This window comes from Neoarius graeffei, chromosome 3 (assembly GCF_027579695.1).
Source record: "Neoarius graeffei isolate fNeoGra1 chromosome 3, fNeoGra1.pri, whole genome shotgun sequence".
In the NCBI taxonomy this organism is placed as follows: domain Eukaryota; kingdom Metazoa; phylum Chordata; class Actinopteri; order Siluriformes; family Ariidae; genus Neoarius; species Neoarius graeffei.
In genome coordinates, this window is record NC_083571.1 from 39,775,253 (window position 1) to 39,790,824 (window position 15,572).

Consider the following 15,572-nt stretch of genomic DNA (forward strand, 5'->3'; position numbering starts at 1 on the left):
TGGACGCGATATTTAAAAAAAAAATCTCGTTGCCGTTGTCGTGTGGATGTAGCCTTAGGTGTATGTTAACACAATGCCAAGGAGAAAAGACATCAGGAATGATCTTCGAGAAGCAATTGTTGCTGCACATCAGTCTGGGAAGGGTTATAAGGCCATTTCCAAACAATTTGAAATCCATCATTCTACTGTGAGAAAGATTATTCAGAAGTGGAAAACATTCAAGACAGTTGCCAATCTTCCCAGGAGTGGACATCCCAGCAAATTTACTCCAAGGTCAGACCGTGCAATGCTCAGAGAAATAGCAAAAAACCCAAGAACTACATCTAGGACTCTACAGGCCACAATTAGCATGTTAAATGTTAAAGTTCATGACATTGCAATTAGAAAAAGACTGCACAAGTATGGCTTGTTTGGAAGGGTTGCCAGAAGAAAACCTCTTCTATCTAAAAAGAACATGGCAGCACAGCTTAGGTTTGCAAAGATGCATCTGAACAAGCCACAAGCCTTCTGGAACAATGTCCTTTGGACAGATGAGACCAAAGTGGAAATGTTTGGCCATAATGCACAGCGCCATGCTTGACGAAAACCAAACACAGCATTATCAGCACAAACACCTCATATCAACCATCAAGCACGGTGGTGGAGGGGTGATGATTTGGGCTTGTTTTGCAGCCACAGGGCCTGAGCACCTTGCAATCACTGAGTCAACAATGAACTCCTCTGTATACCAAAGTATTCTAGAGGCAAATATGAGGCCATCTGTCCAACAGCTAAAGCTTCGCTGCAATTGGGTCATGCAACAGGACAATGATCCCAAGCGCACCAACAAATCTACAGCAGGATGGCTGAAAAAGAAAAGAATCAAAGTGTTGGAATGGCCAAGTCAAAGTCCAGACCTCAACCCAATTGAAATGCTGTGTCGGGACCTTAAGAGAGCTGTGCATAAAGAAATGCCCTCAAACATGAATGAACTGAAGCAATGTTGTAAAGAAGTGTGGGCCAAAATTCCTCCACATTGATGTGAGAGACTGATAAAATCATACAGAAAACGATTGCTTCAAGTTATTGCTGCAAAAGGTGGCTCTACAAGCTATTGAATCATGGGGTGTACTTACTTTTTCACACATGGATTCTGCATTTTCACTTAGTTTTTGTTAAATAAATAATGACACATTGGAATCTGTTGTGTGTTGCTTTACACCTGAGGTTAGATTTGCATAATTTTAGGACGTGATAAGGATCAGATGATTTTTTTGTTATGTCTTGATTGGTAAAACCACGTAACTGGAAGAGGGTGTACTTTCTTTTTCCCATGACTGGAATTTCAGGGTGTGGTGAGGAAATACAGTAACAGTCAAAAGTTTGGGCACACCTGTTCGGTTTTTCTGTATTTTGACTATTTCCTACACTGTAGAACAATATTGAAAACCATCAAAATTATGAAAGAACACAGATGGAATTATGTGATAAACAAAAAAGTATTAAAAAACAAAATATGTTTCTTATTTTCTTTAAAGTAGCCATGGTTTACCTTAATGACAGCTTTGCACACTATTGGCATTATCTTCTGCAGCTTCATGAGGTAGTCACACACACACACACACACACACACACACACACACACACACACACACACACACAGAGTGACGTTGTGTAATGTGAGTGATTAAGTATGAGTGTTTAGGAAGTGAGTTGAAACTTGGAAAAAAACTAAGGTTAAATATCAAAACAAAGGAATGACCATAAAGCAGCTAGAAGTAGGTTATCTGATCACACAGTAACTCTGGATGGCCTTTCTGTTTCTTCATGTGCAGCAGTAAAAGGTGATCATTGACTTCAGCCTTTCATTTGAAACTCGTATCGATAACATTACAAGTATAGCGTTCTTTCAGCTCAGAAATATTGCGAAGATAAGAAATATAATGTCACTACATGATGCAGAAAATCTAGTTTGTGCCTTTGTTACCTCTAGGTTGGATTATTGTAATGCCTTAATGCATAAACAAGCTCCAGTTAGTCCAAAATGCAGCAGCAAGAGTCCTTACTAGAAGTAGAAGAAATGACCACATCACCCCTCTCTTATCCACACTGCATTAGCTCCCAATCAAATTTCCCATTCATTATAAAATACCACTATTGACCTTTAAAGTGCTGAATGGTCTCAGGTCACAGTACCTGAGCAAATTTCTGGACCTTTATGACCCGTCACACCTACAGTGGTGCTTGAAAGTTTGTGAACCCTTTAGAATTTTCTATATATATTCCATATATATGACCTAAAACATCATCAGATTTTCACACAAGTCCTAAAAGTAGATAAAGAGAACCCAGTTAAACAAATGAGACAAAAATATTATACTTGGTCATTTATTTATTGAAGAAAATGATCCAATATTGCATATTTGTGAGTGGCAAAAGTATGTGAACCTTTGATTTCAGTATCTGGTGTGACCCCCTTGTGCAGCAATAACTGCAACTAAATGTTTCCGGTAACTGTTGATCAGTCCTGCACACCGGCTTGGAGGAATTTTAGCCCATTCCTCTGTGCAGAACAGCTTCAACTCTGGGATGTTGGTGGGTGTCCTCACATGAACTGCTCGCTTCAGGTCCTTCCACAACATTTCGATTGGATTAAGGTCAGGACTTTGACTTGGCCATTCCAAAACATTACCTTTATTCTTCTTTAACCATTCTTTGGTAGAACGACTTGCATGCTTAGGGTCATTGTCTTGCTGCATGACTCACCTTCTCTTGAGATTCAGTTCATGGACAGATGTCCTGACATTTTCCTTTAGAATTCGCTGGTATAATTCAGAATTCATTGTTCCCTCAATGATGGCAAGTCGTCCTGGCCCAGATGCAGCAAAACAGGCCCAACCATGATACTTCCACCACCATGTTTCACAGATGGGATACGGTTCTTATGCTAGAATGCAGTGTTTTCCTTTCTCCAAACATAATGCTTCTCATTTAAACCAAAAAGTTCTATTTTGGTCTCATCCATCCACAAAACATTTTTCCAATAGCCTTCTGGCTTGTCCACGTGATCTTTAGCAAACTGCAGATGAGCAGCAATGTTCTTTTTGGAGAGCAGTGGCTTTCTCCTTGCAACCCTGCCATGCACACCACTGTTGTTCAGTGTTCTCCTGATGGTGGACATGAACATTAACATTAGCCAATGTGAGAGAGACCTTCAGTTGCTTAGAAATTACCCTGGGGTCCTTTGTGATCTCGCCAACTATTACATGCCTTGCTCTTGGAGTGATCTTTGTTGGTCGACCACTCCTGGGGAGGGTAACAATGGCCTTGAATTTCCTCCATTTGTACACAATTTGTCTGACTGTGGATTGGTGGAGTCCAAACTCTTTAGAGATGGTTTTGTAGCCTTTTCCAGCCTGATGAGCATCAACAATGCTTTTTCTGAGGTCCTCAGAAATCTCTTTTGTTCATGCCATGATACACTTCCACAAACATGTGTTGTGAAGATCAGACTTTGATAGATCCCTGTTCTTTAAATAAAACAGGGTGCCCACTCACACCTGATTGTCAACCCACTGATTGAAAACACTTGACTCTAATTTCACCTTCAAATTAACTGCTGATCCTAGAGGTTCACATACTTTTGCCACTCACAGATATGTAATATTGGATGATTTTCCTCAATAATTAAATTACCAAGTATAATATTTGTGTCTCATTTGTTTAACTGGGTTCTCTTTATCTACTTTTAGGACTTGTGTGAAAATCTGATGATGCTTTAGGTCATATTTATGCAGAAATATAGAAAATTCTAAAGGGTTCACAAAATTTTAAGTACCATTATTACTTAGATTAAAAGGTGCAGAGTATTTGTTAAAGTGAAGACTACATCAGGGGGCAGAGTCTTTTCTTACAAAGCCCCATAGTTATGGAACAGCCTTCCAAGTAGTGTTTGGGACTCAGACACAGTCTCAGTGTTTAAGTCTAGGCTGAAAACATATCTGTTTAGCCAAGCTTTTTGTTAATAGTTTTTATTAGGTAAAGGAGTAGATCTGGAGGGTCCTCAGGCATGGAGTGTTTTGGTAAACTGGGATGTTTGGATGCTGTGCCTCCCAGTTCTCACACATTCACTCGGGTTTGTTGATGGTGGAATGGCTGCTGTTTTATGTCCCAGGGCTCCCTCATGGCCATGTTGCCTTCTGGCTCTCCCTTTTAGTTATGCTGTTATAGTTTGTCTTGCTGGAGTCCCTGCTTGCACTCAGCACACAAGTACACTCTTCATAACCATTATGTGACAACAAGCAGACCTAAAAACCTGTGTCGTCCCCCCGAGTTACATTTTGATCCTGAGACACCAGTGATGCTGACCTCTCTAGCTCTCCCGACCTGCCTGATCCATCCTGATGTACCCTACTTCTGGCTGAGGTTCTCATCACATCGTTCCTATGGAGGACAGCCCCATATTACAGTTTTGCTACAATGGTTTAGGACAACAATCACCATGATAACTTTAGGACTGCAGTTGTCAGGAACAGTTTTTATTTTTCTTTAAACCTGCTTGTGGCAGCGGGGGCGTGGTCAAGCGCCGGTCTGTGACAGGAGGGTGGAGCCAGGGAAGGTGAGTGGCAGAATCACTACACCTGACGGTAATTAACCTGTGTTTTGTGTGTGTTTTCCCAGTAAACCGCTCCCTATTTAAGGAGGCTGACAGAGAGCGGAAGGAGCGCAACCCGGGAGCGGATGCAGAGTGTGTTTATGTGTGTGTGTTTTGGCTTACGCCGCTAGACTGAAAAGTTTGGGAAAATAAATAAGCCGTCTCTGCATCTAAACGTTGTCCTGTCGTCCTCTGTGCTCCACCCACACATTATCTGCACTACAGTGGTGCCGAAACCCGGGAAAGGTGGAGCACCAGTCCTGCAGCCCCATGGAATCCTCCCCGTTCGCGGACTTGGTCCACGCCCTCGCCACGGCTCAGCAGAGCCAGCACCAGGCACTCGTCATGCTCCAAAAGGAGCAGGAGCGCCGCTTCGAAGCCCTGGTGCTGGCCCAGCAGGAAGATCGAGAGGCATTCCGGCATCTCCTCGCGTCGGCGGGGTCCACCAGCGCCCCGGCCGCGGGCCGGTCTCCCCTCACCTTGACCAAGATGGGCCCGCAGGACGACCCCGAGGCTTTCATCACCTTGTTTGAGCAGGTCGCCGAAGCCTCGGGGTGGCCGATGGAGCAGCACGCGGCGCGCCTCCTCCCCCTCCTGATGGGAGAGGCGCAGCTGGCCGCACTACAGCTCCCCGCTGACCTTCGGCTGGCCTACGCCGACCTTCGCTGGGCCGTCCTCCAGCGCGTGGGGCGCACGCTGGAGCAGCAGTGCCAGCGCTTCCGTGCGCTGCGGATGGAGGAAGTCGGCAGCCCATTCACGTTTGGCCAGCAGCTCTGGGACGCCTGCTGGCGGTGGCTGAGGGCCGAAGATCGCGACGCCGAGGGAATCATCGACCAGGTGGCGCTGGAACAGTTCATCGCCCGCTTACCAGCCGGAACCGCGGAGTGGGTCCAGTGCCACCGCCCGGCGTCGCTGGATCAGGCCGTAGGACTGGCGGAGGATCATTTGGCGGCTGTTCCGGCGGCAGGACAACTGATGACATCGTCTTCTCTCTCCTCTTCTCTCTCTCTTTCTCCCCCCCTCCTCCCTTGTCCCGTCCTCGCCCCATTCCCCCACCACGGAGGCGGGGGCCGGCTCCACCCCAGCCGGCCCGCTGCACCCGTGGTGCCCTCCCATTTCTCCCTTCTGTGTCTGTCTCTCCCCCCCCTCAGGTGAGTGAGCCCCAGAACACAGCTGCAGAGGGAAGGCCCGGGCCGGTTTGCTGGCGCTGCGGGGAACCGGGCCACCTGCAGCAACAGTGTGCAGCGATGGAGGTGGGGGCAGTGGTGCGGATCCCCAACGCGCCAGAGGCTGCCCTCGATCGGGCCGGAGCGTATCGCATACCGGTAAGTGTACAAGGGGCTACATATCAGGTGTTGGTGGATTCAGGTTGCAATCAGACCTCGATCCGCCAAAGCCTGGTGCAAGACGAGGCATTGGGGGGAGCACAAGGGGTGAAGGTGTTGTGTGTGCATGGGGATATTCACAGCTACCCATTGGTGTCGGCCCACATATATTTCAGAGGGGAAAAATCGATAGTGAAGGCGGCAGTTAATCCTCGCCTTACCCACTCTTTGATCTTGGGGACTGATTGGCCGGGATTTCGGGGTTTAATGGCACGCCTAGTAAAGAGTGGGTCCTGCCGGTTGACAGGGGAAGGTCCCGGTGTCGCTTTGGCTGGAGCTGCAGTCGCAGAGCCGTCTACGTCATCTCCGCGACAGAGTGAGGAGCCGCCGGCCCCTCCTCTTTCTATTGGGGAATCCCTCGCAGATGTCCCACTGGAACAATCGCGAGACGAGACTCTGCGACACGCGTTTGACCAAGTGAGAGTAATCGATGGTCAAACGCTCCAGCCGAACGCCACCCCGTCCTTCCCCTATTTTTCCATTTTGAAGGATAGGTTATACCGAGTGACGCAGGACACTCAGACGATAGAGTGAGTCACCCAGTTGTTAATTCCAAAGAGCCGCCGGGAATTGGTATTCCAGGCGGCTCACTTTAATCCCATGGCTGGACACCTCAGGCAGGATAAGACACTTGCCCAGATAATGGCCCGATTCTATTGGCCGGGGATTCGCGGTGACGTCCGTAAGTGGTGTACGGCGTGCCGCGAATGCCAGTTAGTAAATCCAGCGGCCATTCCAAAAGTGCCCTTGCGCCCCCTACCATTAATCGAGACCCCGTTCGAAAGAATTGGGATGGATCTCGTCAGGCCATTAGATCGGTCAACACGAGGGTACCGCTTTATATTGGTTCTGGTGGACTATGCAACGCGATACCCGGAAGCGGTGCCTCTTCGCAATATCTCAGCACGCAGTATTGCAGAGGCCCTCTTCCACGTCATCTCCTGGGTTGGAATCCCGAAAGAGATTCTGACTGACCAAGGCACCTCGTTTATGTCACGAACACTGAGCGAACTGTATGGGCTACTGGGTATTAAGCAGATCCGCACCAGCGTTTATCACCCACAGACGGATGATTTAGTTGAACGGTTCAATCACACCCTCAAGAATATTATCAAAAAATTCGTAAGTGAGGATGCACGTAACTGGGATAAGTGGCTCAAACCCTTGTTGTTTGCAGTGCGAGAGGTCCCCCAAGCCTCCACGGGGTTCTCCCCATTTGAATTATTATATGGGCGTAAGCCGCGCGGCATCTTAGATGTACTGCGGGAAAATTGGGAGGAGGGACCTTCACAGAGCAAAAACGAAATTCAGTACATTATGGATCTGCGCGCAAAACTCCACACGCTCACCCACCTAACTCAGGAGAATTTGCAGCAGGCCCAGGAACGGCAAGCCCACCTGTACAACAAGGGCACGCGCCTTAGAGAGTTCACTCCGGGAGATAAGGTACTCGTCCTGTTGCCCACATCGAGCTCCAAATTAATCGCCAAGTGGCAAGGACCCTTTGAGGTCACACGGCGAGTCGGGGACGTCGACTATGAGGTTAGGCGAACGGACAGGGAGGGGGCACTACAGATCTACCACCTCAATCTGCTGAAACTCTGGAATGAGGGGGTCCCCGTGGCATTGGTGTCGGTAGTTCTGGAGAAGGCGGAGCTGGGGCCGGAGGTCCAAAAAGGGTCATTGGCATCACGTACCTCTCCGGTCCCCTGTGGAGACCACCTCTCCCTGACCCAACTCACGGAGGTCGCCCAGTTGCAGGCCGAGTTTTCGGATGTGTTCTCGCCCCTGCCCGGTCACACTAACCTCATAGAACACCACATAGAGACGCCCCTGGGGGTGGTAGTGCATAGCCGTCCTTATAGATTACCCAAACACAAAAAAAAGGTGGTTCAGGAAGAACTTCAGGCCATGCTCGAAATGGGCATCGTCGAGGAGTCCCACAGTGACTGGAGCAGCCCGGTGGTCTTGGTTCCCAAGGCCGACGGCTCGGTCCGGTTCTGTGTGGACTATAGAAAAGTCAACACGGTGTCTAAATTCGACGCGTACCCAATGCTTCGTATTGATGAGCTGCTCGATTGACTAGGCGCGGCTCGCTTTTACTTGACACTGGATTTGACGAAGGGATATTGGCAGATCCCCTTGACTCCATTATCCCGAGAGAAAACGACCTTTTCCACACCGTTCGGCTTACACCAGTTCATCACACTTCCGTTTGGGCTGTTTGGGGCGCCCGCTACGTTTCAGCAGCTGATGGACCGGGTCCTCCGGCTGCACACCACCTATGCGGCCGCTTACCTAGACGACATCATCATTTATAGTAATGACTGGCAGTGGCACCTGCAACACCTGAGGGCCGTCCTTAGGTCGCTGAGGCGGGCGGGACTCACTGCCAACCCGAAGAAGTGTGCGATTGGGCGGGTGGAAGTACGGTATCTGGGCTTCCACTTGGGCAACGGGCAGGTGCGTCCCCAAATTAATAAGACAGCAGCGATTGTGGCCTGCCCGAGGCCCAAGACCAAAAAGGGGGTGAGACAGTTCCTGGGGCTGGCTGGCTACTATCGTAGGTTTATACCTAATTATTCGGACGTCACCAGCCTGCTGACTGACCTCACTAAAAAGGGGGCGCCAGATCCGGTCCAGTGGACGGAGCAGTGCCAGCGGGCTTTCTCTGAGGTAAAGGCTGCACTGTGTGGGGGCCACTTTTACACTCCCCTGACTTCTCTCTCCCTTTTTTGTTACAGACGGATGCGTCGCACAGAGAGCTGGGGGCCGTTTTGTCCCAGCGGGTGGAGGGGGAGGACCGCCCGGTCCTATACATCAGCCGGAAGCTGTCAGTGCGTGAGGGGCACTACAGCACAATTGAAAAAGAGTGCCTGGCGATCAAGTGGGCGGTCCTCGCCCTCCGTTACTACCTGCTGGGGTGCTCTTTCACCCTCTGTTCGGACCACGCGCCCCTCCAGTGGCTCCACTGCATGAAGGATGCCAACGCGCGGATCACCCGTTGGTATCTGGCACTCCAACCCTTCAACTTCAAGGTGGTCCACAGGCCGGGGGTGCAGATGGTCGTGGCGGACTTCCTCTCCCGTCAAGGGTGGGGGAGTCGGCTGCGGGCCGGACGGGAGCCTGGCCTGAGTCGGGCGGTGGGGGTATGTGGCAGCGGGGGCGTGGTCAAGCGCCGGTCTGTGACAGGAGGGTGGAGCCAGGGAAGGTGAGTGGCAGAATCGCTACACCTGACGATAATTAACCTGTGTTTTGTGTGTGTTTTCCCAGTAAACCGCTCCCTATTTAAGGAGGCTGAGAGAGAGCGGAAGGAGCGCAACCCGGGAGCGGATGCAGAGTGTGTTTATGTGTGTGTGTTTTGGCTTACGCCGCTAGACTGAAAAGTTTGGGAAAATAAATAAGCCGTCTCTGCATCTAAACGTTGTCCTGTCATCCTCTGTGCTCCACCCACACATTATCTGCGCTACACTGCTTTACAACAATGTTGATAAAAGCGCGATACCGATAAACTGACTTGACTTTCCGCTTTGCATAAGATCACATTTCCTGTTGATTATTTCATTGCTCTGACCACAAAACATTGTGTCAGCTCAAACTTTCCCCACCACAGAGTTGCGCAACATACAATGACTCATATATACACAGGGCTTTAAAATTGCGCGCCAGCCTTACACACTCTCACACATTCTCTTGCACATACCTGATACAGAACGCAGAGGACAAGCCTACGTTTTAGCATAAGTGTTAGAATTAGTATTAGCAATAAAATTGTTGAGCTTTTAAGGATGAACTGCAAGATGGTGTCTGTTTTTATGCTCCTGGTCTTCATCACCCTGACAGTAGGTAAGGCTAATACACACACACACACACACACACACACACACACACACACACACACACACCTGTCTATATTCATACACATTCTTACATTCAAACTCTGTTACTTCGCAGCGTCAATATCTATATCACTGGAGTTAATGCACACTTTGGTGGTTTGGGATGTGGTCTGGAATTGCTTACACTGTGATAGTGTTTATGATGCTACTGAGGTGTGTGTGTGTGTTACAGGAGTGAGTGTTGAGCCACGGTGTCGCTGTAGTGGAGTTGAGAGTCGCCGTATTGGGAAACTGATTGAGCACGTTGAACTTTTCCCTCCGAACCCACACTGCACACACACTGAAATCATGTGAGTCTCCTCACCTATGCGTTACTAACTTAATGACTGAGTATAAACATTAATCTCTGTCTCTCTCTCTCTCGCTCTCTGTGTATCAGAGCCACGTTGAAGGGCAGCCGTCAGCAGATCTGTCTAGACACTAAAGCACAATGGGTAAAGAAGGTGATTGAGAAGATCATGGCAAAGTAAGTTATACACACAGACACATACTTTCATTTACACCAGCATTTCAGTTGGTATTTGAGGGACTGTGTTAATTTCTGTGTGCTTTCTCTTTTGCAGCCGTTCACCCTGAAGATGTAACCTGCACTATGTTGAGAGTGTCTGTGTGTATTTGTGTGTGCATATATGTTTAAGTGTCTGACTTCATCTGCGCTATTTATTTATGTATTTAAATATTTATGTCATTTTTCTATTTCTTTCTTTTTTTTAATAAAAATGAACAATAAATACATTCTGTGTCTGATGACTCTTTCGCATCTCCTAGGGGCAATAATGTGATGTGAGTCCAAGTTAATTATCTTAACTGTTTGAAATAAAATAGCAGATAATTCTAAAGTCCAAATACGGAATCTTCTGCCATTTCACATTGCAATGATCCCACAGTCTAGAAAATAATTAAAAAAATATAGAATAATGATCCAATATGTAAGCAATTTGTCATTATTATAATGACATTATGATCAGTTGTAACACCACTTTCTTCAGTTCCAGGACTGTATGGTAAAATGATGAAAATTTCAGGTTCACTGATTCTCATCAGGTAGCAGGAATAATGTGTACGTATCTTAGGGGTGAAAACAGAACATTACAGGAATTTAGCAGATGTTCTTATCCAGAATGACATACAACAAACCCAGAGCAGCCTGGGGAGCAGTTGGGGGTTAGGTGCTTTGTTCAACGGCAATTCAGCAATTCTTGCTAGTCCAAGGGATTGAACCAGTGACCTTTTGTTCCCAATGCTGCTTCTTTAACCATTAGGCCATGGCTTCCCCCCATTAGGTATCCCATTTTAATATAATGGTTAAAGAAATTATAGAGTGTGCACTGAGTGCAAGCAGGGACTCCGGCAAGACTAACTATGACAGAATAACTAAAAGGCAGAGCCAGAAGGCAATGCAGACATGAGGGAGCCCTGAGATATAAAGCAGCCAGCCACTACACCGTCAACAAACCCGAGTGAACGTGGGGTGGGGCGGGGCATGACAGCATCCATACATCCCAGTTTACCAAAACACTCTATACCTGAGGACCCTTCAGATCTATTCCTTTACCGAATAAAAAACTCCTGCATGGGTTAACTTTTTGGCTATGCAAATTTAGATTTTTAAAAAGAAAAACATTTCAATGAAAACATCTATTATTTCAATATTTAAATAATATTGGCTGGGATTGAATGGTATATAGGATATATTCCATTCAGCTAGCATGGTATATAGGATATATTCCATTCAGCTAGCATGATATTGAACGAGTCTTCGACTCGTTCAGTATCATGCTAGCTGAATGGAATATATCTTATATACCACAAAAAAGCCATTATTATTATTATTATTATTATTATTATTATTATTATTATACATACACATTACTTTCAGGTGTTCAACGTAACTTTTTCTTTCAAAATTCTCTCAAAATCTTCCGTATTTAACGAAGCAAACCTGGTGGCCATGTTTGTTTACAAATTGTCACAGTCGCTCACTAGCACAGAAGTTTTACATCTTTGATGTGTGACATCATGTTGTCTTGACAACCATGCAATATCGTAAACCATATTCAATGCTTATTCTCCATTGGGTAGAGTGATGTAATACACGTAGGGTAAGCGATATGCTAATAATATTGTATGCTATCAAACCAAATGAATGAAACCTGCAAGAAGGGAATAGAATACATGTTTTTATTCCATCAAAAAAGTGTCTTGTTTGTATAATAATTAAATAATATTGGCTGGCTTTGAGTGGTCTATCGGATACTGTATATTCCATTCAGTTAGCATGATACTGAACGAGTTGAAGATGAGTTCGATAGCATGCTAGGTGAATGGAATATATCTGATATAATATGAAGCCAGCCAATATTATTATTATTATTATACATACACACTTCATATCAGCATGTCAGCATTCTCAAAGGCCAATGCTAGCTTACCCGCAAGTTGGTGCTGTTAGCATGGCAGTGAATTCAACTTCCAGCCACTGTAGTGTTCATCAGTAGCATAGGCTAACGACAAAGAAACTAATATTTCTGTCCCAAGACTCTTCTTTCACACACACCCACCACAGCATTTTTCACATGGGATAATTATACATACGGGCCACTTTTTCCATGGAATAAAATTACGTTTTCTATTCCCTTCTAGTGGGTTTATTGATAGCATGCAATATTGTTATCATATCGCTTATCCTCCATGTATTACACCACTCTCCCCAATGGAGAATGAGCATGCAATATTGTTACAATATTGCATATTGTCAAGACAACATGACATCACACGTCAGAGCTCATGCTAATATCCAGTGACAAAACATTTCTGCTGCACGTGTACAGAATAATTTCTTTGTCTGCTGAGAAAGAGAGAAGACAAGGCTAATCCAGTGCTTCTGCTAGGATTAGCTATGCTATAATAAAGCACTAAATAAATAAACTAAAAACTGAAACCAAAGACGTGCTGAACACCCGAAAGGCTACCAAAACTTTATTATATATTCTCATCATCTCTAGCCACTTTATCCTGTTCTACAGGGTCGCAGGCAAGCTGGAGCCTATCCCAGCTGACTATGGGCGAAAGGCGGGGTACACCCTGGACAAGTCGCCAGGTCATCACAGGGCTGACACATAGACACAGACAACCGCTCACACTCACATTCACACCTACGGTCAATTTAGAGTCACCAGTTAACCTAACCTGCATGTCTTTGGGGGAAACCGGAGCACCCGGAGGAAACCGACGCGGACAGAACATGCAAACTCCGCACAGAAAGGCCCTCGCCGGCCACGAGGCTCGAACCCAGACCTTCTTGCTGTGAGGCGACAGTGCTAACCACTACACCACTGTGCTGCCCTTTGTTATATAGTCTTCACACATATTTACAAGAAAAAAACATAGCAACGGACATCAAAAAACTGGAAAAGAGACGTGTCAGACATGTAAAACTTCCACGCTAGCAAGTGACTGTGACAATTTGTAAACAAACATGGCCACGAGGTTTGCTTCATTAAAAAGCAGAAGATTTTGAGAGAATTTTGCCTGCTAGGTCGCTCTGTTGTGTGTAGTTGTCGATGTTGATTTTAAAAGTAACTAAGTAAATTACACATTAAAAAAAAATATTCGGCTTGACTGCACTGGCATTGGCCTTCGTGAACATGCAGGGGCAAATCCAGGAAAATTGGGGGGAGGGTGAACCCAGTAAGGCCAGGGATCCAGGGGCTGCCAGAGGCCCCCAGAAGCTCTTCAGTTTTTAAATGCCTGGAGATGCATTTTGAGCTGTCATAGACATGTTGTAAATGAAATGTCTTAAAGAAAATTACCATATCAAAAATATATTTTAAAAATAGGAATTTTCAAAATAATTTTATTAGTTACTGAAAATGATATTGTCAGAGTTGCAGGTATATGCGTAGAACATAATTACAACAGATATATAGCAATATTTATGAAAGTTGCATTGTCATATAATGCATTACCACATGACACACTACAGTGTAGTACACTGACCACAAAACACCTTATATCAATAAATTATTACCATTTTAGCAACTGCAATCTGAGCTCCTGCTCAGGACATTCAATGTACATATAAGACAGTGAATATCTCATCTCATCTCATTATCTCTAGCCGCTTTATCCTGTTCTACAGGGTCGCAGGCAAGCTGGAGCCTATTCCAGCTGACTATAGGCAAAAGGCAGGGTACACTCTGGACAAGTTGCCAGGTCATCTCAGGGCTGACACATAGACACAGACAACCATTCACACCTACGGTCAATTTAGAGTCACCAGTTAACCTAACCTGCATGTCTTTGGACTGTGGGGGAAACCGGAGCACCCGGAGGAAACCCACGCGGACAGAACATGCAAACTCCGCACAGAAAAGCCCTCGCCGGCCACGGGGCTCGAACCCGGACCTTCTTGCTGTGAGGCGACAGCGCTAACCACTACACCACCATGCCGCCCGACAGTGAACATATCCAGATAAACTGAGGGAATGTAAGTGGCCACTTAAGAGAGAGCTGAATACTGAGATAACTATAAACAAAGACTGCAAGAGTTGCATGTCTATAATACAAAGCCAGTAACTGCAATTTGAGCTCCTGAGTCTAATAGACTGAGATAACTATACAATGATTGTGTGAGTTGCATGTGAACAAGTCCTTAGTTCCCAAGACTCAGCTGTCAGTTCTGTGGCCTTGGCACATGCACTTTAAGGCGCACCTCAGGATGCGCGCATGTCGAGTGGGCTACAGCACGCGCACCGTCAACAAGGCGCATCTGTCAGTAATCAATGAACTATGTTTGGACTATTTAAGGACTGCGCCAAGGAGAGGATGACGCGAAGTATTATGCCATGTTTTGTGTGCATACGAAGCCTTGTTTCCTTGTTCTGGTTGACTTACTGTTTTTTTATTCTAGTTTCTATCCTGATCTTGTCATTGTTTTGCCTCTGATATTCTGTCCACACCTTGTTTTGACCTCCTGCCTGTTTTCTCGACCTTGCCTACACAGCAAATTCCTCAGTGTTGAATGATCACTTTCAGAGTTCATTTGTGTCCAGTTGGACCTATATAAACACTCTGGGTGTTAATTCAACACTGGGGATTTTGCTGTGTACTAAGCCTTGTTTCCTTGTTCCTAGTTCTGGTTGACTTCCTGGTTTTTGATTCTTGTTTCTTGTATCCTGACCTTGTCATTGTTTTGCACCTGATATTCTGTCCGCATCTTGTTTTGCCCTCCTGCCTGTTTTCTCGATCACAACCTCGCCTGCTCCTTCGGACTGTTTGCCTGTTGTGTGTTCCATGCAATTTAATTTACATCGCTCTGCATATCACTGTTTATGGTTAGTGAATATATCTGCGCTTACATCTGTCACTCTCACATACCTGACATCAATGGATTTCAAGCAGATTTTCTTCAGAGCCATTACAAAAATCAACATCTCTCACAGACCTATCCAGCCGCTGTTGTAAAAATCAAAGTGAGGCTCACCTCCAAAACGGCGCATGTGCCATGTACATACACAGCGTATAGTGAGTACAGGGATACCCTATTAATGAACACGAGTAGTAGCTGGACAGCTGCCATGAACCTAAGCTCAGACCTACTATTAAATATAAATTTATACCATAAACTCTTCAGCTCAATCCAACATAATTTAT

At 46.1% G+C, this 15,572-nt stretch overlaps 2 protein-coding genes across 2 annotated transcripts; both read left to right on the forward strand.

Moving 5' to 3' along the window:
• Nucleotides 1-1,524: 1,524 nt before the first annotated feature.
• LOC132882793 (zinc finger protein 445-like) lies at nt 1,525-9,086 on the forward strand. The gene is made up of 3 exons (XM_060915906.1): nt 1,525-1,582; nt 4,660-5,958; nt 8,763-9,086. Exon 2 carries the CDS (start codon nt 4,904-4,906, stop codon nt 5,786-5,788), a length of 885 nt encoding a protein of 294 aa, XP_060771889.1. The 5' UTR covers nt 1,525-1,582; nt 4,660-4,903; the 3' UTR covers nt 5,789-5,958; nt 8,763-9,086.
• Nucleotides 9,087-9,207: 121 nt separating this feature from the next.
• On the forward strand, nt 9,208-10,650 carry LOC132882794 (C-X-C motif chemokine 2-like). The gene is made up of 4 exons (XM_060915907.1): nt 9,208-9,864; nt 10,090-10,207; nt 10,297-10,383; nt 10,481-10,650. Exons 1-4 carry the CDS (start codon nt 9,807-9,809, stop codon nt 10,491-10,493), a joined length of 276 nt encoding a protein of 91 aa, XP_060771890.1. The 5' UTR covers nt 9,208-9,806; the 3' UTR covers nt 10,494-10,650.
• Nucleotides 10,651-15,572: the final 4,922 nt, after the last annotated feature.